The 27611-nt window shown below is 36.9% G+C and overlaps 1 protein-coding gene and 1 long non-coding RNA gene across 5 annotated transcripts; one reads left to right on the top strand and one right to left on the bottom strand.

Annotated features, from left to right (window-relative positions):
- The first annotated feature begins 1281 nt into the window (after positions 1-1281).
- Positions 1282-3398, top strand: LOC113319641. Of its 3 annotated transcripts, XR_003345709.1 has the most exons (5): positions 1282-1474; positions 1885-2071; positions 2174-2254; positions 2344-2509; positions 2886-3398. It is a non-coding gene; the product is annotated as an uncharacterized LOC113319641 (long non-coding RNA). The 3 variants fall into 3 exon arrangements; XR_003345708.1 differs by having other exon boundaries at positions 1885-2254; XR_003345707.1 differs by having other exon boundaries at positions 1885-2509.
- Positions 3399-8400: 5002 nt separating this feature from the next.
- On the bottom strand, positions 8401-13534 carry LOC113316911 (phosphate transporter PHO1 homolog 5-like). Of its 2 annotated transcripts, XM_026565070.1 has the most exons (11): positions 12655-12794; positions 12292-12516; positions 11227-11633; positions 10919-11120; positions 10717-10837; positions 10352-10610; positions 10156-10260; positions 9990-10034; positions 9742-9891; positions 9150-9565; positions 8401-9053 (listed from the first exon to the last, which is right to left on the bottom strand). In XM_026565070.1, the coding sequence occupies exons 3-11, from the start codon at positions 11620-11622 to the stop codon at positions 8954-8956; spliced, it is 1794 nt and encodes a 597-aa protein (XP_026420855.1). In that variant the 5' UTR covers positions 11623-11633; positions 12292-12516; positions 12655-12794; the 3' UTR covers positions 8401-8953. The 2 variants fall into 2 exon arrangements, with proteins under 2 accessions (XP_026420855.1, XP_026420854.1); XM_026565069.1 differs by lacking the exon at positions 12292-12516 and having other exon boundaries at positions 12655-13534.
- Between the last annotated feature and the right edge of the window lie 14077 nt (positions 13535-27611).

Genomic DNA, 27611 nt, shown 5'->3' with positions numbered 1-27611 from the left:
TTTGTAGGATTTTAATTTTGAACCCTGATTTTGAGCATACCTAAATCTTTCTAGGCATACAAAATAATAGTCCCATTTTGGGTGACCTTATAAGGGGTATTTTATGGGTGACCTTAAAATCAGTTTTCTAAAAAATCAAAATTAGTTTCCCTTAACATCTCTTCTTCTTCCTCCTTCTCTAGCCGAACTCTTCCCTCTCATGCGAAAAAAAAAAAATTCATCATCATGATTAATTGTCGATTCATAAAATTTTGATCGTCGATTAAACTCAACCACATAATGACTCGTACAAAGAAAAGCAGGGACTAGGCAAACCAAATCGTCTTCTAATCCATCAATTGAAGAAGAAGAAGAACCAATTAAAGATGAAGGTGTAGAAACTGAAAATCAACCACCAATTGAACCAGAAATTGAACCAACTGCATCTCCAACTCCGGAAATGAGGATAAGAAAGTAAGTTTTACAAACCCAATCTCCTATTTGTTGTTTTTCATCCATTAAATGACGGTTACAGTGTTGGGTTCGGCTCAAAATTGAGTTGCGTTTTTAGCCGAATTGTTCTTCACAAAAGCTTCCTGTAAGTGTATATCGACAGTTCGACATGAAATTTCAAGACGAACCTAGTCACAGATAGATATGCATAGGGGTTCGGCGTATTCGATAATCATAATATGTGCCGAACCTAGCACATTTACGAGGTTCGGCTATTATGATATTCTCAATATGTGCCGAACCAATAACAATATTTTAATCCAAAAAATAACAAATTGACGTTCGGCTCATACGATTTTCGAAATATAAGCCGAACCAGTAATTATTTTTTTTCCGGGCTATTTAGGATGTTGTTCGGCTTACTATGAAACTTTCATATAAACCGACCTAATGTCTAGCAAAAGGGTTGGAATTGAAAATTATAGGTTCGTCGCATGCAGTAAACAGATTCGGTGAGTCGAACCGTTTATCAATTGGTAGATTCGGCTCATAGATGTGAGCCGAACCTCAACTTGTTTCGCCGAACCATGATCCAAAAAATCATCTAAACAACCTTTATAATTCTGAAAATTATCTTAATCACTAAACAAAATATTTAATCACTAATCAAAATTACTGACACTAATACATAAAGAGCAGATTTGCAATTAAAAAAAAATTGGATTAAGGGATAATCTGATTTTGCTGTTTTACAACCTTTTTTATCTTTATGCAGTATGCCTAATAAGATTTCACCATGGTTGTTAATTTTTCCATGGTTTTAAACTTGATTCTTCGGTTATGCTCTCAACTCCTGTGTGGATTTTCTTCCTCTAAGAGGAGATTTTAGTGGAGTTAACATTGATGATTCTACCGATAAAGATAATTGAATGGGAGTTTCAGAAATCCCTAGAGCTGCAAAATGGAGATCTCTTTTTGGAGTTGACAAAGATAGCAATGTCAACCTGCAAATTTTCCTTTCAAAAACAACATTCTATTAACGGTAAGTTGAAATTAATCATCCCCCAATGATTTAGTCGATGAACTTAGGGTTTGCGATAAATTTTTAATTGGGTATTTTTGGGTAGTAGATTACATTTCCACCAAGTGATCAAGGAAAAGATGACTCTCCATGAAGAACTGATATTCATCTTTGAGTTTGATTCGGACTAAGATAGAGTTACTTCCATGGAATTAGGGTCAGTTACTATAGATTATTTTTGATTCGTCCATGGCAAGTCTTCATTGAACAAGATATTCTAGAAATGAAATTTTTAAGTATGATGGCTTGTGTGGTTAAAGTCTCATTACTCGTTAGATCATCATAATTTAACTAGAACCAGAGTGAGGTATGCTGGAGTATGTGTAAAAATGGAGGCTAATAGTGAATCTCCATGTTTTGTATGATGGCAGAGAAATTAAAGGTGTGGATGCCCAAAGAAAATAAGAATGTACTGGAACAATCGAATAGAAGCAAAGTTCTGGCAAGGTGGTGGAAGCTTTGGATGGGTTTGGGGAAATAATGGGAGTAAATAATCCCAGAATGGGTACTATTATAAATGAGAATCTGCATGTACAGGGAAATGAGATTGTGGAGATGGTAATGGCAAATTTTTTTTATCAGTTTAGTCCACCATATACATCAATTTAGTCCAGAAGTTTAGTCCACCATGTACATCTGTTTTTTATGTCTTGTTAGCAGATTAAGAAGACGAAGAACAGAGAGAAAAGAGGAGGGAGTCAGCGCTAGCTAGTCCATGTTATGCTGTAGTAGAGTTGCTTGGTAAGTGTTTGTGGAAATGCTTCAATTAATTGTGTTCTGTATTTGCTAGTTCACCTCACCTGTAAACCAAATGTTGGCATAATCCTCAGTATGCAAGAGATTAGAGGAATCATTGGTGATTTATCTTGCCCAAGACAGTAACATCATGTGGATTGTGCACGTATATGGGAGGCTAGTGTACCATCGAGAGGGCCTGGTTAGCATGGAAACTACTCCATGACAGAGTCTCAACTGATGATGCGATGCGGGATTCAGGTATTACAGTGGTTTTAAGTTGTTGCTTATGTTTAACTGCAGCTATGCCACTGCTTTATGGAGATGGCTTAGTAGCATATTTGAGGTAAATTTAGTTTGCAATACATTTCAGGAATTTTTGACAACTGTCAGGAAATCTAAATGGCTCGCCACTGCTTAGAAATATTCTTTGGGTTGGTGTAATTAGTTGCCTTTAGCAAGTCTGGTGGTGTCTCAACCAATAAGATTCAACCGCTCTTTAACATTACTACAGCAAGCCACTACTAGTATCAAAAATATTCATTGGGGAATTTGATGATCACAGTTAAAGGGTTTATGTGCAACTGACTTTCGAGAACTTGCTTTTCTTAAATTTTCGGTTTTCTTACATTTATAGGGTAATGCTTACGCGGATATCTTAGCTAAACATGGAGATGGAGCTATTAGTTCACCGCGGATCCCCAACCTCCAATGAAGGAAGACATAGATGTTCTCCCCACTGGTCACTTCTGTTAGCATTTCTTAGACGCTTGCATATTGCTTCCATGGCACCAAAGTTAGTTTGAGCTATTTGAACATACTGCTAGCATATTGCTTGAGACGGGATCAAACTATGCTTTTGACTTTGATTCTTTACTTTACTCCAGTAGAACCTGGTTCACCGAGAATATGAGAAGAAGCAAAAAGACTCCTGCAAAGAAGAAATAAGTTTTTTTTCTCTTTTTTTCTGGTATTGTTGTGGTCTAGATGTTGTTGAGTCAAACTATAAACTCTTTGTTTGTTCTAGTTTTGCCAGACTTAGCTTTATGTTGTATAGTTACAACAATTTGTCGATCAGTAAGGGGGGTTGAGAGATAAGTTTGGTGATGAATCACCTCGTGAATCAAAACTCAGGCCAAATCTGAGCTTAGAAAGCGCATCCAAAGAAGTAATACTTCATTCAATTTTTAGATAGAGATAAGAGTTCTCTTACAGGGTCTTTTAATACCAATCAATACTCTAGCTAAGACTCAATGGATGCAACACACGTGTCGCCATCCTATACCTCCCAATAACAATGATTAAGGCACACACTGAATTATTAATAGCAGATCCTACAGTAACTAACATAACTACTGAGTTGTAATATTCTAACTGTCACACTGTGACATTACCTTCCCCTGAAAAGGATCATTGTCCTCAAGGATAAACTCAGGGTAATGAGCTCTGACATTAGAGACGTCTTCCCAAGTAGCATTTTCTGGAGATGAGTTGGTCCATTGGATTAAGACTTGGCGGAGTAATTGCTTTCCCCTTAAGATGGTGCGGCTGCGCAAAACTTCCTGAGGAACCATTATAATCTCACCCTTATGGTCCACAATGGGCAAGGTAGGTGAGGGAGTATGCTTGAGGCAAATATGTTGATTGAGCTGTGACACATGGAATACAGGGTGAATGCGCGCATGAGAAGGAAGTTCCAATCTGTAAGCTACTGGTCCAATTTTCTGCAACACCTGGAAAGGGCCATAAAATCTGGAGGAGAGTTTAAAGTTCTTTCTCAATGACAGGGATGCTTGTCTGTAGGGCTGAAGCTTCAAATAAACCATATCTCCTACAACAAATGATCTATCTTTTCTGGACTGGTCAGCATACAATTTCATTCTCTCTTGAGCTTTGTGAAGGGATTCCTTGAGTACATCAAGAAGAGCTGCTCTTTCCTTAAAGTAAACTTCAACTGCCTCCACTGAAGTAGTGATTTGAGAAGGAAAGGCCAAATGTGGAGGTACATACCCATAAAGTGCTTGAAAGGGAGAAAGCTTCAAGATGGTATGATAGCTGGTGTTGTACCACCATTCAGCTAAAGCTAGCCACTCACTCCATCTTCTAGGCTTGTGGCCTGTGAGACACCTCAAATAATTTTCCAAGCAAGCATTCACCCTTTCAGTTTGGCCATCTGTTTGGGGGTGATATGTTGTGCTCAAGTTAAGACTGGTTCCTAGATTTTTGAATAGGTCCTGCCAAAAATGGCTAGTGAAAACCTTGTCCCTGTCAGACACAATCAAAGAAGGGAGACCATGCAATTTGAACACTTGAGATAGGAAGGCTTTTGCTACCGTGGCAGCTATGTAAGGGTGTTGAAGGGTTATAAAATGATCATACTTGGGTAACCTATCAACAATCACCATGATGACACTCTTCCTGTTGCTAATAGGGAGACCCTCTATGAAATCCACAATGATATGTTGTCATGCATGCTCAGGGATAGGAAGAGGTTGAAGCAACCCAGCTACATTAGTATGATCACTTTTGTTCCTTTGACAATTATCACATTGAGAAACAAAAAGCACAATATCTCTATGCATGCCTCTCCAATAAAAATGGCTTCTAGCTCTAACAGAAGTTGCTTGAATACCTGAGTGACCACCAATGGCAGATGCATGAAGTGAGTAAGCAGATTGGTCCTTATATTGCCTCCCACTCCAATGTAGAGCTTGTCTTTGTATCTCAGAACACCATCCTTGTAAGTAAAGTGAGTAACACTAGCAGGGTTGAGTAGAATTGTGAAATGAGTTGTTGTGCCTTATCATCATTATCATAGCTGCTTGTAACTTCCTGAACCCATGTAGGTGTGGAGAGAACCATGAAATTTCAAGAGGCATAATCAATGGGTCTTCTGGACAGAGCAGCTGCTACTATACTGTCAGATCCTTTTTTATACTGAATGGAGTAATCAAAACCTAAGAGCTTGATCATCCACCTTTGTTGTAATGGTGTAGTCACCTTTTGCTCCAGAAAATATTTGAGACTCTGATGGTCTGTTCTAATAATGAATTTAGTGTCTGGTAAGTATTGTCTCCATTTTTGCACTTCTAGGACAATGGTAAGAAGTTCCTTCTCATAAGTAGAAAGTGCTTGAGCCCTTGGACCCAAAGGTTTGCTGAAAAATGCAATTGGTCTTCCTTCTTGGATGAGAACTGCACCTAGACATGTGTCACTTGCATCACTCTCTACAATGAAAGGTTTAGTGAAATCTGGTAAGGCCAAAACAGGGGTAGTAGTCATTGCCCTTTTGAGCTGTTCAGATGCAGTTGTGGCAGCTGGACTCCAGAGGAAAGAATTCTTCTTGAGAAGGCTTGTAAGTGGCTTACTAATTTCTCCATGGCCTTGAAAAAATTTTCTGTAGTAACCAGTAAGTCCCAAAAAACCTCTCAACTCCTTTATGGTTTTGGGTATCGGCCAATTCTGCATACAAGCAATCTTAGAAGGATCAGCACAAACACCATTAGCTGTAATGATGTGACCAAGATACTCCAAGGAAGATTGGCCAAAGCAACACTTAGACAGCTTAGCAAAAAGTTGATGTTGTCTAAGGAGAGAAAACATAGTCTTCAAATGTTCCAAGTGCTCCTCCATACTGTGGCTGTAAATAAGAATGTCATCAAAGAAAACAAGGACAAACTTCCTCAAATAAGGCTGGAAAATGTCATTCATTAGAGCTTGGAAGGTAGCAGGAGCATTAGTCAAACCAAATGGCATGACTTTGAACTCATAATGCCCTTGATGAGTTCTAAAGGCTGTTTTGAAGATGTCCAAGTCATGAACTCTAATCTGATGATATCCATCTCTAAGATCAATCCTGGTGAAGATAGTTGCACCTTTCAACTCATCCAATAATTTATCCACAATTGAGATGGGAAATTTATCTTTAATAGTGATGTTGTTGAGTTTTCTGTAATCCACACAAAACCTCCAAGTATTATCTTTCTTTTTTACCAAGAGGATTGGAGAAGCAAAGTGACTATGGCTAGGCTGAATTATACCAGTTTGAAGCATGTCTTTCACAATTTGTTCAACTGCAGCCTTTTGGATGTATGGGCATTTATAAGCCCTTTGGTTAACTGGAGTTGCAAGTGGTTGTAAGGGAATTTTGTGATCCAAACTTCTCTGAGGTGGAAGTTTGGTTGGTTCCTGAAAGATGTCATGGAACTCTTGTAATAATGATGAAATAACTGCAGGAGTAGTGGTATCTGTAGGGGTAGCAGAGACAGAAAACGAATGCCCGATAACTCCATGAGTAGTCTTGGAAAGAAATTTTTTAACAGCTGAGCCACTCACCATAAGTAAAGAAGTACTTGGGGGAGCACCTTGAAGTGTAATTTTCTTATGATTGTACTTGAAAGAAATACTCAGTTTAGAGAAATTAAATAACACTTCACCCAATTTCCTAAGCCAGTCAGCTCCAAGGACAATATCACAACCATCTAAAGGTAAGATTCTCAAATCTTCAGTAAACTTATGTCCTTGCATACTCCAGTGTAGTTGAGGACATACACCAGTACTAACAGTCTGATCACCATTGACAACAGTTACCATCATAGGAGCAGTTTGACTAATAATGCACTTAATTTTAGCAGCCAAGGTACTGTCAATAAAAATAGTTGTGCTACCTGAATCAATTAAGATGGACACTTTGTGCTTATGTAGAATGCCAGGAATCCTTATTGTGTCCCCTGTAACAGTGCATGCGAGAGCATGTAGTGAGATCTCCATGTCAGAGTGTACTGGTGATTCTACAACTTCTTCAAAAACATCTTCTTCTTCTTCTTCTTCAGTTTCCTGTGAGTCAGAAGGTTCCATTTGTAACATGAATATCTTTTGTTTTCCTTTGCAAACGTGGCCTGGATTGTACACAGCATCACAATTATAGCAAAGGCCTTGGTCTTTTATCTTTTGCATCTCTTCTGGAGTTAGTCTTTTAATTGTGGGGCTTGTAGTGGTAGGCTTGTACTGAGGTGTGAAAAAAGATTTTGGTGCTTGAGGTGTGGATTTTGGGGAAGTTAAAATGGGTTTAGGTGGGAAGGAGGGTGATGAGTATTGCTTGTTAGAAGAATAAGAGGCATTGAAAGATCTATTGAATTGCCTGGTAGTTGTAGATGCTAAATTGACTTTCTGCTCTTGTAGCCTACCTAGTGAAAATGCCTCAGTAAGTGTGGCAGGCTGAAACATAGACACAGACTTACCAATTTCCTCCTTGAGACCACTCAGAAAACTCATAACAAAATAATCCTCAGTAAGAGTTGGATTCATGTTCAGCATTAACGCTTTTAAAGATTCAAATGCTTCATAATATTCATCCACAGTAGAGAGTTGAACTAATTTATTGAAGCTACCCACAGAATTTTCTTCAATTGGATTTTCGAATCTAGCAATTAAACGAGTAGCTAGATCTGGCCATGTAATACGATTTCTATTAACTTGAAAATTAAAAAACCCTTTTTCAGCTTTACCCTCTAAGTAAATAGCAACAATATTTACCTTCAGATGGTCTTCAATTCCATTGAGCTTGAAATATCTTTCGCTCTTTTGAATCCATCCCCTTGGATTATCACCCTCAAAGCGTGGAAAATCTAGTTTAGGAACTCTGTATTGAGGAACATTGTATGATGGAGGTGTGAAGGATTGAGTCTTGTTAGCTCCTGAATGAGATCCATCTTTCTCAGGGGTTTGTGGAGATTTCTCTAGGAACTTGAGGAGGGTGTCAAACTGTTTGGTTAGTTTATCAACTGCACCACGAACATCAGACACTGTAGTAGTAAGTTTGTCGACATCTGATTCAACATCTTTCAAGGTCATGATGAAAAAAAAGAAAAAAAATTTGAGGGGAGATTGAGTGAAATGGAACGGCTCTGATACCAAATGTTGTATAGTTACAACAATTTATCGATCAGTAAGGGAGATTGAGAGATAGTTCGGTGATGAATCACCTCCTGAACCAAAACTCAGGCCAAATCTAAGCTTAGAAAGCGCAGCTAAAGAAGTAATACTTCATTCAATTTTTAGATAGAGATAAGAGTTTTCTTACAGGGTCTTTTAACACCAATCAATACCCTAGCTAAGACTCAATGGATGCAACACATGTGTCGCCATCCTATACCTCCCAACAACAATGATTAAGGCACACACTGAATTATTAATAGCAGACCCTACAGTAACTAACATAACTAGTGAGCTGTAATATTCTAACTGTCACACTGTGACACTTTAGTCCGAGCTCTTCTTTTTGGTGCAGTTGCTTTGTGCTTCTTCCCTCCTGTACTTCTTTTTCACCTTTTTTTTCCAAAAAAAAAAAAAAGAAGAAGAAGAAAGAATTGGGGTGAACTGAAGTTGTAACTATTGAACAAACTTCAATATTGCGTACAAAAATGATCAAAGATCAATAAAAGACTTGCATCTTCCCCCATAACAAGTAGGAATTAACACTTAGTTCCAAAGTTGTCGGGTTTTACACTCTCTAATTTTTCTCTCCAAAGCCCGGTATTCTTTATATCCTTTTTCCAAGTACTCGCTTGAGGGTGTCTCGGTGTTCTTACATTCTTGATCATCATCAAGCTCTAGGATTCATCCGATTGTCATCCTTGAGCCTCTTGTCTAACTTTTCTGATCATGATACGCATCATGAGGCTCACTCTAGTGAAAACTGGCTACTCACTCATTTTTATCTTCCAATTCGTGATAGTTGAAAGGGAGAGGCACGGTTGTAAAGGCACGAAACTTGCCAACGTTGTTTAGGTGTTCATTCTCTATCCTGAAAATCAACCAAAACCCATGAGAGCTTGAAAGAAAACAAATAAGTTCAGATAGTTAGTTAACTAAAAATTGTAGAAGACAAAAAAAAATATACCTGAAGAAATTCCATACACCGCGACGAAAGATCTCTAGGCATGCAACAACAACAACCATAGCTTCTTTATGTAAGAAAGAAACTTGAATGTTCAGCACAGTCTGTAGCCATGCAAATCTCAGCAACACGTCCATTACCATTATTCCGTAATAAACACTTTTATGTGGAACAAGAAGCTTGTCTCTCAACCAGGGGTTCTTCGAGTTCTTTTGTAGGAGTCCCCAATCAAAAACAATATCCCAATATATAGCAACAATAGCTGCACCGATCGCGCTGATCCAAGCCATTACGTACAGTTCGGTTGTATGTCTTTTACTGTAAGCCGTTACCATGCTCACAGACAAAACAATACTTAAGTATTTGAAACCGTTAATTCCCTGCATTCCATCTTTTTCTTCAAAATATCGTCGAAAACACTACAAACATAGAGAAAAAACAATATTCGTGTTGTTAAGTTAATTTTGATTCCCATCTATAGATTTTTATAAACCCAAACTCATTGAGGATGGCTCGATAAGTCTAGTTAATGTAGATGTTATACATTATATATACTTCTTTAATTTAGCTTGAAGAGTGAATCAAAGATAGAAACCTGTAAGGCGCGTAACCAAAATGGAAATGCAGCTAAAGCGATGTAGAATGAATTGTAAACAACGTCTGCTTTGCAATTGGTCTCTCTCCTTTTGTAGTCACCCGAAGTGTAGTAACAGATGTAAAAGGCAACACTTCTAAGAGCTTGGGCCTGATAGATTTAACAGATAACATGGTCAGTCCTGGTAAATTAATTTGTTGCTTCAAATCATAGAGATGCAGTTGGCCAGCATGAGATTATTAACAAACCTGACTACTTAGCTGATCTGCCAACATGAAATCCGATAAAGTGACCTACTCGGCAGGAAAAAAACAAATAAAAGAGAGTTGGATTTAAAAGATTATACTGCGATTGATAAAAAATGCATTCATATCTGGCTGATTTAATTAACAAGAGAACATTTTTTTTATTTACCCTGTACAAAGGTGCGCTGATAGCTCGGAATGTAGTTCGCAGTAGGAAGATACGACTAGAGCGATATACAATGTTGAACGGACAGACTATTATAAGAAGTATAGCCTGTAAATAAGATTATAAATTAATACTGTTATCTAGTTAAGAAAATGAGATCCTAAAATAAGTGCAACGATTTGGTTATATAATCACTTACGGAAACTAATGCTAGTGGAAGTAGTTCCGTGATCGCTTTGTACTTTTTCGTTGATATATCCAACTCCATGTCTAGGTTAGCAAGTACACATGCAAGTGCAGCTGTTGCAAGAATTGTACTTAATAAAAATACTTCTCTGTATCCCATTTCAGTTCCTTGCTTGAAACCAAATATGAATGGGTAATTGATTCGATACCGCTTCCAGAAGTATATGGCTGCTGAATACAAGAGCATGTGGAAGACTAGAAATCCAAATAAACTGCAATATAGTTCAAACAATACTAATTTCAAACTTTATTCCTCTAAGCTAATTAGACCATCTGACGAGCAGATTACTGTCGATACAGCAATAAGTTAATTATTACCTATATAGTGGAAACATAGTTTCCATGTACTGCGTAAAACCATCTTTCTTGATGACATTTCTAAGATTTATGACCAAAATCAGGCATATTAGAAGCGATATTGCGCAGCCAGAAAATAAACCTGCAAAAAAGCAGCAGATGAGGTTGAGAATAAAAATACTAAATCAGCGAATTCATTAACGAAATTAAGAGTTGTTTTTACCCGACGAAAATGTTGTTACATGTCTTTCTTTCTTTTTTTTCGATTTCAAAATGTCCATGCCTTCACTACGGTTCGACTTCGAAAAGTGCTTGATGAATGAAGCCTCCACCCTATCCATCAGCCTAGTAACATCATCAGAGCTACCGATGTAAGAGTTATCCACCATGTGCAAGTATATTTTGGATGCGTGTCTTGATGTTATCTGCAAATATATGCATGAAATCAGTTAGAAATTATCCGAAAATGCTTAAAACTTTAGATGCATATCTAGATGTTATCTGTCATCGTCGGAACTATCAGTAACGTACCTTGTCATATTTCTTCATGGTCTTGGAAAGTGCTAAGAGATTTAGATAACTAAAACTTTTCAAAAGCTGAAGTTTGTGATAGAAATGAACAAATGCAGACTGTAATTGTTCTTCAGCTTTCTTTAAGTTTTTCTTATTGAAACTCAAATTATTCTTTCGTTTCTTCTTGAGGATGCCTTTTATCGTCGAACGTGGAGTACCAGATGGACTGTTGATCTTCACAGTACTCAGAATCTCCAAATGAGCTGGTATTATGATCTCTAAAGGCTTCTCCTCACCTTCGCCATCTTCTTTATTATCTTTTTCTTCTTTCAGGTCATCATCGTTGCTCGGTTCAATTTCTCCGGCAAAACTTCCGCGGGTACTTGTTTCATTACTTTCTTGTATAACTTCCATATGCCCTGTTACTGCACATTTGTTATCAGAGTGAGATTAACTCAACAAAAAATTACAGCCAATTCACCTAACTGAGTTACTAAACCATTTCAAGATCACCTTTCGAGTAAGATCCATCATTCACCTGAATTATTCACACGCTCACCATTTCGTTTAGCTAAGAGAAATTGGCTTAACTACACGGAGAATGTAAGCAAACCTAAAGTCAACTTATTTTTTACCAACTGGGTTTTTTACTTTGGTAAAATAAAATGGTTTTTTCTGGGGACAACAGACGTGATTTAGTATATGTACCTTCCCCATTTTAACCCCCAATGTCCATTACCTTTATCTACCGACCATACATGTTTTACACCTTGCTTACACCTGTGAGCTCAGATGCATATGATCAGTAATGATCCCCCAAGACAAAATCATCACTGTATATCCCGTTGTTCTAGACTGTAATTGACGTGTAAAATACAAATTTTATAATTCTTAATTTTATTTCATTATAAAAAAAATGCGCCATTTGCAATTTTGATTATTATTAGAGGCACTGTATTCTGAGATCAAGAAAAAGTACAAAACAGTGAGAATATACGGACAATTTTTTTGTAGTTTCAAGAACAAACAAAATATAGAAGAATAGAAAATTACAGGAACCAGCCCTTTTTCTGTTTTTATTACCTTTATTAAAAAAATCCTCCCAGTAAATTTTGTTTAAATAATCATTTTTACAGCCTATTCCCGTTGAAAATTGAAAATGATCCGGTCTAACGGAGATGTGATAACTGGGCAGGAAGGGGGATCGGCTTTCCCATCAATATCGGCACCCGGCGGCCCGCCCCTTGGAAGAAAGCCGTCCCAGAGGCTGGTGGTTCCTTAGCTAGTTTCGGATTATAAGAGGCCAAACTGGAGCAGATTCAGAGATTGTGCCCGTGTTATTTCAATCTCATTCGAAAAATGTGAAAGAAATTACGTATATAGTATATATGTAGCTGAGGAATTAATTAAAGGACGAAATATTGTAGTGGCAGCGAAGCTACTTACCGGAACTTTCAGTACTACTGGAGGCGCCCCTAGGCGAAGAGACGGAAAATGCCGAAGCAGATCGGGCGATTTCTTTACAGAGCTGTTCAAATTTTCCTTGATCAGGATGCTCAACTTTAACTCTAAAAGCAACTAAAGCATCCATTTGTTTAGTCAAAACAGCAGCTTCATTCATAACTTGGTCGACTTTGTCGCTGTAAAACTTGTTAACCGCGTTGAATTCCTCATCAAGTGTCTTAAAGAATGCTACTTCATATTCTCCTCCATCTTCATTTGACATCAAGAACTTCGTCTCATATTTTTCATGATTTTGATTCGTATGAGTTACTCCCTGTTCTAAGTCATGATGATGATGACCTCGCATTGATTGCACTAATATCACCGGTTCTTCGTCATGGTGAAATATACCATGGTGGTGATTATTAGTACTGGTGGTTGTACTGTTGATACTTTTAGAGGTGGTGATACTAGGGGTACTACGAGCAACCACTAGTCCACTAAAGCTTCTATAAAGAGTAGAAATTCCAGCACCAACAGGGTTATGATGATGGTGGTGCTGATGTTGATGAGTAGCGGCGTGAGAATGATGTTGTGGGGGAGTGTTGAATTTGAAAAGTTTAAGATCCTCAAGTATGAGCCTGAGGGATGTGTAATCCATATAAGCTCCTTGCCATTCCGGCACCATTTGTGACTTCATCTCTTTCTCGAACTTCATCTTTCTAGCTCTATCAAGGTTATGGATGCACAATTGAAGGTTATCGGTTGCTTTGATTAGTACGGTCAGAGCTACTGATATCTTTGCAAGTTCTAAGACAATCAGAGATGCACACTTGAAATATTTATAATTAATGATAACGGGAGAAGATGGCTTCTTTTGGACTGATCATCATTTCCCGGAGGCAACAGAAAAATTAGTGGTTGAATTTCGATTGGACTTACGTGTACTGGTCCCTAGGCGATTAAATTATGTTGCGGGTTGCGTTTTGCTCATGCTTATTTTTATTCTTGGATTTCATTTTTTTTTCTTCTCTCACCTAAAGCTTGAATTTCAGTTTGGTGATGTAATGTAAAAATCCTTCGAAATTACTAATAACAGATACCAATTTACAAGAGTTAGCACAAATTTTCGTATAAGACAAAACATCTCTCATCTTTGTAACGACACGTCCCAAGCAAACCGGTACTCTTATTCAAAATCATGAAACTCATTCTGAGGATAATCGTGTATGAAAGAGTGATCAGATCAGGATTCACTTTGTGGCTATACCAATCCCAAAGATAAATCATAATCGGATTCTTTCATGAAATTAGCTATTCTTTCATGAATATTTACAAGTGTCTTGCATTCGATTTAAACTTTAGAACCATTCTTTTTTGATGCGGTTCACTTTTTTTTTTTCTTTGGTCCTGTTTAGTGTCTCTGTTCATTGATACGTGTGGTTTAGTGACTTTAGTCCCATCGAAAAACAAAAAGAGAAAAAGTTACAAAATCACATATATAAATGGTTCATTTTAAATTTGACATGAACCAAGTCTAATTCCCCCATTCAACATGACGCAACTGAAATCGTTATGAAGTAGTCATCTGTCATATTCTAGGCATTAGTTCACCCAACCATCGGACATGGCCCTTCTTTAATGAAAGACTACTTAGTAATAGTAATGAGGTCTTTTTCAAATTTCTATTTAACTAATTAAAGAAATCAAATATTACTAATTAATAAGATTTCAACTTTTCATCAAATATACCAAATAAAATGAAAAATTAAACTTTTTCACTAGATAATTTAAGTTGGATATTAACAAGAATGCAAGACCGTTCAAGCAAAGGAGAAGGAAGATTGCAACAACATACCATTCACAGATAGAAGAAGAACTACAGAAGATGCTTGAAGCAGGAATCATAAGACCAGCAAAATATCCAGAATGGATAGAAAACATGGTGGTGATGCCAAAGAAGAATAAGGGAATAAGGATTTGCATTGACTTCAGCGACTTAAACAAAGCGTGCCCGAAGGACAGTTATCCATTGCCAGACATACCCCAGATGGTTGAGTCCGCAGCAGGAAATGACAGAGTATCATTGATGGATGGATATAAGGGTTATAATTAAATTCCGTTAGCTGAAGAAGACCAATAGCATACTACTTTCTTCGCGCCTAGAGGATTATATTGTTATACAAATATGCCTTTCGGTTTGAAAAACGCAGGTGTGACATATCAAAGAATGGTGGAGAAGGTGTTCGCACTGTGGATACATACCACATTAGAAGTCTATGTTGATGATATGCCGGTGAAAAGTAAGAAAGCTGAAGATTATGTAAACAACTTAAGGGAAATCTTTGAGCGCATGCGACAATTCAATATTAAGGTAAACCCTGAAAAATGCATTTTGGGGTAGCATCAGGAAAAAATTTAGGGTATATTGTATCGAAGAAGGGAATAGAGGTTGATCCAGAGAAGGTACAAGCGATTGGAGAAATGCCATCACCCGCGACTGTAAAAGATGTACAAAAATTAAATGGATTGCTAGCTTCACTGGGGAGATTTATTTCGCGATCATCAGACATGTGCAAGCATTTCTTTAATATTCTACAAAAAGGAACCAAGTTCAAGCGGACGGATGAATGCGATAAAGCGCTGCAAAATATAAAGAACCATCTAATGAATTTGTCCATCATGAAAAAAGAGGAAAAAGGAGAGGAGTTACTGATATATTTAGCATCAACATCACATGCATTAAGTGCATTACTGCTACGTCTGGATGAAGGAATGGAAAAACCGATATATTACATAAGCAAAACTTACAATGCCGCAGAGAAGAATTATTCAAAAATAGAAAAGCTAATACTCACACTGGTTTATGCAACACAAAAGCTTCGTATATATTTTTCAATCTCACAAGATCAAAGTGTTAACAAAATACCAATTGAGTCAGTAATGAAAAATTCAAAAAGATCAGGAAGGATCGAGAGGTGGAATGTACAAATAGGGAATTTTGAAATCAAGTATGAAGTATTATCTTCCCCAAAGTCGCAAGTAATCACAGATTTCTTGGCAGAGTTCTCTTTAAAAGATGATGAAAGTGTGGAAGATATGATGGATATAGATGAAGAATGTGGGAATCCTACATACTTGTTAATAGATAACACAAGATGGGAGATATTAGTGGATGGATCATCAAATGGAGAGGTAATGGAATTAGAATAGTTTTCATCTCACCAGCAGGAAAAAGGTTAGCATATTCATTTAGATTGGAATTCGCATCTACCAATAGTGAAACTGAGTATGAAGCGGTTGTGCACGCATTACGCTTGTCCATTGAAATGAAAATAGAAGATGCGCGAATAACTAGTGACTCACAATTGGTTATTCGCCAAATAGAAGGGGTATATAGCACAAATGAGCCATCCTTGCAAAAAATACAAGAAGCTTGTAGGAGAGTTATCAGCACAAATTCCGAAAATAAATTGGAGACACATTTCGCGGAAAGATAATCGGCTCGCAAATGCACTTGTTTTTATTCCGTCTATGATGGTGGATCCGACTGCGAGGGACATAAAGATACAAACACTTTTTTTACCCTCAATTAATAAAGATGAATGCGAAGATGTAGATGTAATGCTAATAAACAATGAAGAAGAAGAGAAGGTCAACAAAGACGCAGATTGGATAACCCAACTTCATTTGTATTTAGAAAAAGGAGAAGTCCCAAGAAACAGGTTAGAAGCGCACAAGTTAAAGAGATGGTTTACTTTGCTGAAGATCATTCCTTGGACCATCGCTTAGATGCTTAACAAGAACAGAAGGAATGGAAATCTTGAAAGCATTACACTAGGAGATGCAGGAAATCATAGTGGAGGAAGGTCTCTAGCGTATAGAATGAAAATACAAGGCTATTATTGGCCATACATGCATGAAGAAGCGAAAGAAGTGTCAAGGCGGTGCGAAGAATGTCAGCGTCATGGAAATAAAATACACGCGCCCGCGGCGATGCTCAACTCCTCCACAAGTGAATGGACATTTGGAAAATGGGGGTTAGACATTGTGGGCCCATTCATACCAGGAACATCGCAAAGAAGATATTTAATAGTAGTGACAAACTACTTTACAAAGTGTGCAGAAGTAAACGCGGTGCAGCACATTCTAGATAAAGATATTTTCACATTCATATTTGAGAATATCATTTGCAGATTCGAAATCCCAACAAAACTAGTTTCTGATAATGGAAAATAATTTGAAGGAGAAAATATAGAAATGTTACTCAATGCATTCAAAATAAAAAGCGGGAAATCCACTCCATTGTATCCACAAAGCAATGGTCAAGCTGAGGCAACCAATAAGACAATTGCAGATACGTTGAAAAAGAAATTAGAGGGACATAATAAAGGATGGTGCGAACAAGTACACAATGCAGCATGGGCATACAGAACAACTAGAAGGGAGGCTACCGGAATGCCTCCTTTTTTCCTGACATATGGAGTTGAAGCGATATTGCCAACTGAGGTTATAATTCCTATAAGTAAGCGAGAAGCATGGGAAAAGAATTTAAGTGCGGGTTTAATCCTAGAAAAATTGGATGATTTAGAAGAGCGAAGAGAAGTTTCTTTGCACATATGGAAAATTACCATCAGAGGATAGCTCGAGAATATAACAAGCGCGTAAAAATAAGAGATTTTCATCCAGAAGAATTAGTATTGCGAGAGATACCCCCTTATCAGAAAGGAAGTGATGGAAAGTTGGAGAAAAGATGGGATGGACCCTATATAATTAAGAAGATAATTGGAAATGGAGCTTATGAATTGATGAATCTTGAAGGAAAGACACATGCCGAAAATTGGAACGTCCATGGAACAGATTATATCTGAAGAAATATTATCCATAGACCATGCGATGATGATTGCATAAATGTATGCATTTGAAGAAAGAAACATGTATGCATGTAAGAGGCAGAAACATGTATGTGAAAATGAAGGAAGCGAAAATGAAGATGCAAATTCCTAATAAGGATGAATTATTCCACTGAATGCATTTGAAGATTTCGTTATAATGATACTATCAAAATTAAAGGCAAAATTAAGACCTTAATAAAATGGCATCAGAAATAAAGAATCCAATTAAGGAGCCTAGCTATGCGATTGTGGCGTGCACCCTAGTTCGCGTAAATCAAGAGGGAATAATAAGACCTAATGCACGTCATAATTCGTAAGCTAGTTAGCATGGCTCAAGTGAAAGCTACACCGACCCTGGAGCTTGAGTCATGGAGATTTGGGGTGAAACAAAAACCCATCCGATAGAGTACCTTAATTGAAATACTAAGGTAAGAAGCTCTCTACTAAGGAGTGCAGAAACTCGATCAAGGCATCGAGGTACACGGTTGAGTCAAGAGTGCCTGGGGCGTCTGGAGCGCTCCTGGTCATTCTTGACAAGTCTTGACTATGATGCACTTGGTTCGAAGAAACCCCACTTAGGGTGTGGTCTTGTAACCATAAACCATATCGGTGGAGGGATAAGAGACCGCGAAAACAACTGGTTGTTGCATTACTGGATGGGAGGAGCCCACCCTAACCCGGTAGGGGTACACCTCCTTAAAGGGGCAATCAGGGGGGAATATAAGGACGTCACCCTCCATAATTAGGGAGATGAATTGTGTCAAAAGACGCAAATATCATGAGACTTTTTACTCACTGGAGTATTAAGGATTTTCGTATTTGCGCGATAATAAAACCTGGAGAGTTAATAATATAAGAAAATGATAAGGCGAAATCAATGGGTCATTACGTGAAAACGTAAAGACGTCCTGCGATCTCGTCGCACAACACAAATATAACATATTAGGCAAAATAAGACCTTTACTTAGGAAGGCATGATAAGACCCCATGAGAAAACATATACTTACACTAATATTATTTTGCAGGTTACATAAGAGATATTTAAAATTACTTCACGTTTCTTTCTAGGAATATAATAAGATCAAAGTATGGAGATTGAAAGAAAATGAGTATTATCTTGCTTATCAAGAAACGAATATGTAAATTAGCGAATGTTTGAAGTACCCCAAAATACATTTGCGAAGAAATAAGAAACTAAGAAAAGAAAAAGGCTAAGCATTATTGGAAGGCAAATCTTGAACAATTGCAGAGGCCTCGATGTTGACTTCACTCTCAAGATCTTTGGTTAATTCTTCACCAGATTTATTCTCCTCAAGCTGAGCTTCTGGATGAGGAATTGTAGGATCATCATCCTTATCGCTAATATAATCATAATCGCTATCAGGCTCAGGAATCTTTTCTCCATCACTTATTTCAAGAGGTGGAACAGACACCAAAGGGAGTGATTTTTCAAGGAGAATCTTGTTAACAAGAATTTGAACTTTAGTATGTGCTTGGAGGGTGAAACCTTTCTCAGCATTCCTTTTGTCAATTTCCATAAAGTTCTGAAGAAATGAAAATCTCCTTTCTGCTCGACCACGAGAAGCAGTGAGTGCGTCTGAAAGATCTTTGAAAGCTTTTGTTTGCTTCACACGCTCTTTGCGAGTCTTGACCAAATCAGATCTTAGTTGAGAGACAATAGATTGGTATGACTCTTCAGGATCTGCATGAAGAAGTTTGAGTTATAACAAAGGAGAAGTTTTCGCAAGATTAAGATTTAACTAATAATCAGAGAAAAAGTAAAATGAGGCAGTCAGCTCTATGTGACTACCTTCCCTTTGGGAGATAAGATATTGAGCTGAACCAAGACCACCATTCTTCACATTCTCCATAGCTGCATCAAAATCATCACCTACTAAACCTTTAAGACGAGATCGAATTCTGTTCTCATCCAAAGAGAGAGCAGTTTTCTTTTTCATAAGATCATCATAAGATTCTTTTACTCGAGTATGTTCTTCTTGAAGTTGATTCATCTTCACTATCAAATTAATCTTACTCTGAATAATCTTTTCGTTAATTTCCATCTAGGAAGTTAATATCTTATTAATGAGTGAAAAGATCTCACTTGGTCATCGCAAACCTTCTGAATAATAAGATATTGACGCGTAAACATCGCTTCCTTTTTTATAAAAGATAGCTTCTCTTTAGATAAACCTTGGTTTTCATCTGATAAAGTTTGATGCTTCAAATCAACACTATACAACAAATTAGATAGATGGGAATTTTGGGATCCCAACGTCTCGCATTGCTGAGCTAAAAAGATATTCTGATTTGTTAGATTTTAAATATGGTCAAGAGAGTACGAATGTTCATTATTTAGCTGAATTATCTGATTCTGTAGCTTCTCATTGTCAGATCGAGTATCTTCAACAGCAGATTCAAAACTATATCTCTCCATAACGCGTCTCTGATTAAAATCTTAATATGCATGCGAGGAAACTCAGACAAGAAAAGCAAGTCGTATTGAGAGAATTTATAAAGGTAAAAAGAAGGTTACCTCTCAGTTTTTCATTCCTCTTGCGAAGATCATCAGATTCGAGTGCGGCAGTTTGGAGTTCCCCTTTTAGTTTAACAATTTCTTCCTTTAAGGAAGTATTTTGATGGGATAGTTCCAAGGAGGAGTAACAGGATTCGAAATAACCTTCAGCTAAAATCATACGACGACGAGCTTCCTGAAAAGGGAAACAAAAGAAGAATAAGAATGAAGTAAGGAGAATAGGAATGGAAAAATATATGCGAAGTTATGCTTACCAGGATATCAAGAAGAATGTGTACACTCGGATCAATTTGAGAGAAAATTTCGGTTCTGGACGGCTTGTTGGGTGGAGAATCACAAATCAACTTGTTCAGAGCATTACAAATGTGAATCTTAAAGGAATCATCAGTGGACGAATGTCGAATGAGCAGAATTTATGAGCTCATATAAAGCTTGAGAAGTATAATTCACCCCCTCCAAAATCCCCTTGTCAATAGAAATGGACTCTAAAGAAAGAGGAGTTAATTTAGAAATGGTTGAAGGAGAAGTAGTTCCTATTGGTATTGAAAAAGCAATGTTCGTGGATATAAAAGCATTAACATTCGCAATCGATGCGACATTCTCCACAGATACAGGAGCGATAACACCAATTGAGGGTGCGACATTCTATACAGGTGTGGGAGTATGTGATAAGAGAGGAATATTGATAAAGGTAGAAATGGTTTGATCCACTGTTGGCGCGGTTGTCGATGAAGAGGGAGGGTTACTCCCCATTGCATTGTCAGTAAAAGAAATCTCCTTGGGAGCGATAGTTTCATTCTCTGAAGTAGTTGAACTCAAAGTAGTGGAGGCAATCAGGCCTAATGCAGGATTGACAAGGTTAATTTAAGAAGGGGCGTCAACTTCTAGACAATTGAAATCGGGAATAATAAGACCCTTGTTAATTGTAGCTTTGCGAGTCTTTTTAACTTTAGTCTTCTTCTCACCAACCAACTCGCGTTCGGAACTCTGCGAAGAACAATGCAGATAAGAAATAGAGGCAACAATATAGTTTTAGAAATAAGAAAATATTTCTTACTCCTTTGTCATGCGAAGATTTCCTCTTCAGAGATGGTTGCTCTTTCAGATTTGAAGAAGCATTAGGGTTAGGTACTGTGAATTTGATTGTACCAGATGAAGAACTTTTGCTGAAATAGAACCAGTATGGAGATTAATACCATAGAAACAGATTAACATCATGATAAGATCTATTTCAGAACGAACAAACCTTTGTTGAGGAACATGGAGACAACAACAAAATTAAAACTGAAGTTATAAAGAACACGAAGATGAAGAAACGTAGAGAAGATGAAGATTCGCAGAAGAATATGTTTGCAGAGATAAAAAGAAGAGACGAATTGAAAGAGAAAAGTTTATCTCTCTACAAACTCAACTGTTAAATAGACATGAAGATGACCGGTTAAATTCGAACATGTCGGTAAAAAAGGGAAGAAGTCAACACGTGTATACGGTCGCACTGAAACCATGGAAATTTGTCGGCAGAAAAGAATATGAAAAAGTAAATGGTGCATCATTACAAATTGGAATTTCTCATATCGCTCTCTTTCCAAAGAAACGACATGAGCAGAGGCAAAATGTAGATACTAAATACCGCACGTCATAATATGTGTCCGAAGTAATAAATTCTATAAACGAGCGAAGGGTATCGAGTATAGTGTATCTGAGATGACGCATCAAATGACGTCAGAAGAATCATGAATAAAGGGTGATAGTCTTGGAAGTTATAGAGAATGTGCGAGAAGAGTCAAGATAAGCGTGCGATAATGATGCACGTCAGATCCGAAAATAAAAGTTTTATTAGCTGTCATCCACTATGTAAACTCCTATATAGGGGGACCGAGCGACCTTGTTGGGAGAGATCTTTTTGAGAGCTTAGATTTGGAATTTAGGAGAAGGAAAAATTATTTGTTCTTCAAGTTAGAATTCATCTCAAATCTTGTAACCATATTGAAGATTTTATGAATGAATGTATGTATGAAATTTAAGATGATTATTTGAATTTGTTATTAAGATTTCATATTGGGTGTAGTTGCAGGATTTCGTGCGACTACATCCCACTTGCCAAATTCCGCAAACAGTCAAGTGATAGTTCCGAATCGTCCACTTAGATTGGCGATTTCTACTAGTGAATCGAATATCGCAATTCACAAACCACCAACTTGTCTTTAGGGGTATTTAAATAAGTTACCCTTTTATTAGCTCCTTTGTCAGCTTTATGACATTTAACAATTGTAGGGGCAAGAAAGCAAGCAGACTGTGTCCCCTAGTTCAAGTTCAAACGGTAAATAATAATACTAGTAGCTTCCACTAGCTAACTTTCCACAGCCAATTTATAACTCGTAGTCGTACTCGTACCTAGTTCTCTCTTGATGACTTTCTTTTGAAATCTTATTCAGCCATATGGTCACAGTTGTGTTGATGTGTCGTGACTCGTGATGCGTGAGTCACACTGTCGCACAGTCATAGAGACAGTTTGGATGGAGGAGGCTTAATTGATAGGTGGGGCGAGCGTACTTTTTTTTTTTCTTCTTTTGTTTTATACTAAAATCTTTTTATTGATTAAACATTGTAATGATGTCCGGAGCCAACTTAGTAATTGTTCGAAGGATTCATGAATGTATTCGACCAGACCGAATCTGAATGATATTTTCGAATTATTTGAATTCTGAATCTAATTTCTGGATTATATGGACCTCACGAATGATTCACAAACGTATCCGAACTGACCGAATCCGAATGATATTTCCAAATTAGAACTTTCATAGGTAAATTCTCTGACCAGAGTTCTGTTGATTGGTTTTTATTTGATTTTGTATATACTTTATATTTAAACACAATTATTCAGTTAAAATTTTCTATCGATAGTTGTTTAACCAGTGTTTTATGTGTTGATTTTTGTAAAAAATCTATAAAGTCGTTTTATAATACATTTATGCGATTAAATTGTTTACTTCTTGTTAAATAATCACGCTAAAATGTTTTTATCCATCTTATAAATCATGTACAAATAAAATTAGTCTCCTAATAAGGTCATAATACTTATCAATTTATCATATATGTAAGCCGAATTTTAAGTGTCGAACTCACGTTTATAAAACGAATACGCACGTACGTATGCCGTTCCGAACTACTGTCCGATCAACGAACTGTTGACTGGATTTTAGACCGAATCCAACCTATCTGAACCCGTATAATTCTCGTACATATGTCGTTCCGAACTTCTACTCATACGCCGAATTGTTAACTAGGATCCGGACTATATATAGAATGAAAATAAAAGCTTTGTGCATCTACTCTTGCCTTTCTTGCAAGACCATGAGCAACACTATTTGCTTATATATGTATTGCCTTACAAAACCAAAGATTTTTATTTAAAAACTTCTTCTTAACTTTAAATAGTTTGGACACCTTGTGGTCCTCTCTTATTTATTGTATGAATATACAGTATGTCATAGATTTGGACACCTTGTGGTCCTCTCTTATTTTCAGTCGGATTTCATAGATTGATTTTGTATTTCGACTCTTGAGCTTACATTAGGGTATGCGATCAAAAATGGTAGGTCTGGCTTTTTCTTTTTTTTTTTTTGAAAAATGTAATAAGGCCTGAGCTCCCGTTATCTGTAGAAACTATTTTCTGTCCCCCACCCCTCCACCCCATTATCTGTACTATTTTCTGTACAAACTAATCGGTCATCGACTTAGATTCAGATAGATGCCACCTAATAGAAATAAATTTTGGAGACATAAGTATGTAACAACTTTCGTATGCTATTAAGAATGGTTAGTCTCGTAAGTCCGCAACAGCCACAAAAACACCATTCTAAATGAAGATTGTCGAGTCAGAAGCTTATCAGTTAGGGGTAGGTCTCCAATCCTGAAGTATTATGAAATTTTTAATTATGATGAAGCTCGTTAGAAAATTGCAACTGAACTGAGTTTATTTTGTGTGACTATGGATCCTGACTTTAAGTAATTTTTCATGGCAATCCGGCCTGCATAATTTTATTTAGGGTCTGTTAAAGGCCCATTCCTTTCTTGTACTACGTAAGAGTGTCGGTTCTAACGACGTTTTTTTCAACGTTTTCGTAGTATCATTGTTTTAAGAAAGCATAGACTAAAAAGGTTTGAACTCTTTGGATATACTAGTTTGAAGTGCCAATCCAACTTTCTGACCTTGAAAACGTGATGATAAATAAGAGTGCATATCTTCATGTTACTTCCTTATCTGTAAACATTCATCCCCATCAACAAAAATATGGATATGCATGTGATGGCATTGATAGGATAATGTTTTACGACAAAGAAGTTAGTAACATAAAACAAAAGTCTCGTACTACAGTTAACGCCAGTGACGGTGGCTGCACGCCGGAAATATATATTTCAATGCCAATTGGATGGTAATTGGACACCCAACGGAAAAACGCATCACATAGTTGATTGGCTCAATGATGTATTGATGTTGACTTAGATATTGGTATCTCGTACGGCATCGGGTACTCCATAAGTCCGTTCTTCATCTTTCCCAATTTCACGGCCCCTCCAAATGTCCGACCGTCATTGTTGACCTATTAGATGGACCAGAACAATAAATTGTGTTGTCAAACACAGCTAGGCACACCAAAAGTTCAAACGCTAGTTAGTAATTCGGCAAATGTATGGAACGGCGGACGAATATTTGTACGAACTTTTAAAAGTCAAATTGGATCAAATAACTGGACAATCGTACGTGATACAGTCGTAATACGAAACGGGATACATACGTGTTTAATTCAATTTATTAATTTGACACATATTAAATAATTAAATAATAATTTAACTTAAATAGGTAGGAATATTAGTTATTTACGTTTAAGTTGTTATGCATATGAAATGTATTACAATCCAATCACCATCGGATGGCTGGATCAGTGGTTCAGTACATATCCAAGAAAGCTGGGGCCAAGGACGGAACTACATGATGACTAGGGCTAGCTAACAAGCCAAAAAAAACATTTATTTTATAGCCTATTTTGTATTGGATCATATTATGTGTGTCAATTTTAGGCTTAAGCCAGTCCAGAAAAAGATCAAGCCCTCCCCATACTCAGTGTCCAGTTCCGCCACTCGCTGGAGATCTTGTGAATTGGAATTTTTAAATGAAGTTTTGTTCAAAATCGGGTTTGGTGGTGTTTGGAGGACTTGAATTAGAAATTGTTAAACATTTTCAAAGTTCTCGGTTTTTGTCAATGGATCGTCTTTCGGTTACTTAAGTAGTGAAAAGGGACTTCGTCAAAGAGGCCCCCTTTCTCCTTCTCTCTTTATTATTTTTGATGAAATTTAAAGTTGTATGCTGAACAGAGCACAAGAACAATACCAAATCTCGGGTTTTTTCGTCAAGGAGGGGGAACAAAAATAAATCACTTACAATTTGTCGATGATGTAATCATTTTTCTTGATGCCAAGAGAGAACAAGTTGATGCCCTTCGTTATCTTCTTCTTTGTTTTCAGTTAACTTCGGATTTGGAGATAAATTTCTCCAAAAGTAGCTTATTTGGAATCCGATCGATGAGGAAGTTGAAAATTATGCTAACATGCTACGATGTAAATATGCGAGTTTTCCTAACATATACCTTGGCCAACCTTCGGGAGATAAGGTAGGAGGCACTCAAAAATTGGATTCTTTCACGGAATTATCTATTCTTTCTTGAAATTATTTACAGGTGACTTACATTCAATTTAGACTTTAGAACCATTCTTTTTTACGCGCGTCACTCTTTCTTTTTTTTTAAATCCTGTTTAGTGTCTCTGTTAACTGATTCGTGTAGTTTAGTCCCATCAAAAAAAGAAAAGGAGAAAAAGTTCCAAAATCAGATTAGTTCATTCCAAATTTGAAATAGTCCAAGTCCAATTTGTTCATCGAATATGACGCACCTCAAATCGTTATGAAGTCATCAGTCAAATTCTAAGCATTAGCTGACCAATTTGTTTTCGTCCTTAGTCTTAGTTCTTTTTATGCAATGCTTTATTTACAAAAAAAAAAAAATCAGACATGGGCCTACTTTAATGAAAGATTACTTAGTAATCAGGTCACTTTTTCTAATTTCTATTGACCTAATAAAAGAATCAAATATTAATTAATAAGACTATACGTTTGTGTCCGGTGCGATATTTTATTTTTTAACTTGGTATGTGCGGGGTTTTGTCCTTCGTCATAGCGATGTACTTTTGATTTAGCGAGCGTGGGGCTACGCCCATCCCGTGGCGATGCATTTTTGATTTTGGAGGTATACTTTTGATTTGATGTGGCGGTCAATTACATAAAATATGTGAAAAATATGTGCAGATTTTATTTGTTTATTCCTTTTAATTTCGTGTGCACAGGGCTTCGTCCCGCCCAATGTCAATGCATTTTTTATTTCGGAGGTGTATTTTTGATTTGGTGTAGCGGGACAATTACATTAAATATGTGAAAAATATGTGCAGATTTTATTTGTTTATTCCTTTTAATTTGGTGTGCACGGGGCTTTGCCCCGCCCCGTGGCAATGCATTTTTGATTTGGTGTGCCCGGGGCTTTGCCCCTCCCCGTGAGATGTATTTTTGGATTTGGTGTGGCGGGGGAAATACATTTTATAGGTGGAGGATATGTGCAGATTTTATTTATTTTTTCATTTTATTTTCGCAGAAAATATGTGAATTATATTAATTTGGAAAAAATAGTCCTAATATAGTAATTACTCGATATCCAAATTGAAGTTGAACTTCCATAAAATTCCAAACACGGTAAGTTATGGATTCCTTTTAATTTTGTAATTTTTGAACCAATCATACAGTGACGCCCCAACCTAACCACCTGCTTAGCTAATTGGATTACAACCTAATTGAAGCATCCAATCTAAATTATTGAATTTAAGAATCATAATTACATAAACTATGACAACGCTATCCCAACACTCTGATATTCTTAATGAAAGTATCTCGAATGATATAAATATAATAGTGTGTTGTTTTTACAAGATAAAGAAATAATACATATAATAGACACACAACATCTCTGTATCAACAACTCTAGCTATGAAAACGGATATCTTCACGTACACCATCTCTTCTGGAAACTGAAACTGAAGCGGAAACAAGTGAGCACATCGTCCCAAATGGGTGCTCAGTGGAAACATATAACTCTCAAGTAATCACTAACAAATTCTAAAGCGATAAACAATTTAAGTACAACAATGTAGGAAAAACAATTAACATAACATACACCAAACACCGATCACAACATCGAGAATATGAAATCACGAAGAAAAGACATAATGAAATCTCATGCTACACTTTCTACAAACAATCGAACATAACATGCACTTGCGTAATTTCCCCAGATAGAATATTGTATATATAGTATCGCACATCTCGCACTACTAATAATATCACACATCTCGCGGTACTTAAGGCAATATAAATTACGTAAATGAATTCTTCACATCTCGCGCTACTATTAATATTGCACATCTCG

The sequence above is a fragment of the Papaver somniferum genome, chromosome 10, assembly GCF_003573695.1.
Source record: "Papaver somniferum cultivar HN1 chromosome 10, ASM357369v1, whole genome shotgun sequence".
Taxonomy (NCBI): Eukaryota; Viridiplantae; Streptophyta; class Magnoliopsida; order Ranunculales; family Papaveraceae; genus Papaver; species Papaver somniferum.
This window is presented reverse-complemented; position numbering and strand designations above follow the sequence as displayed.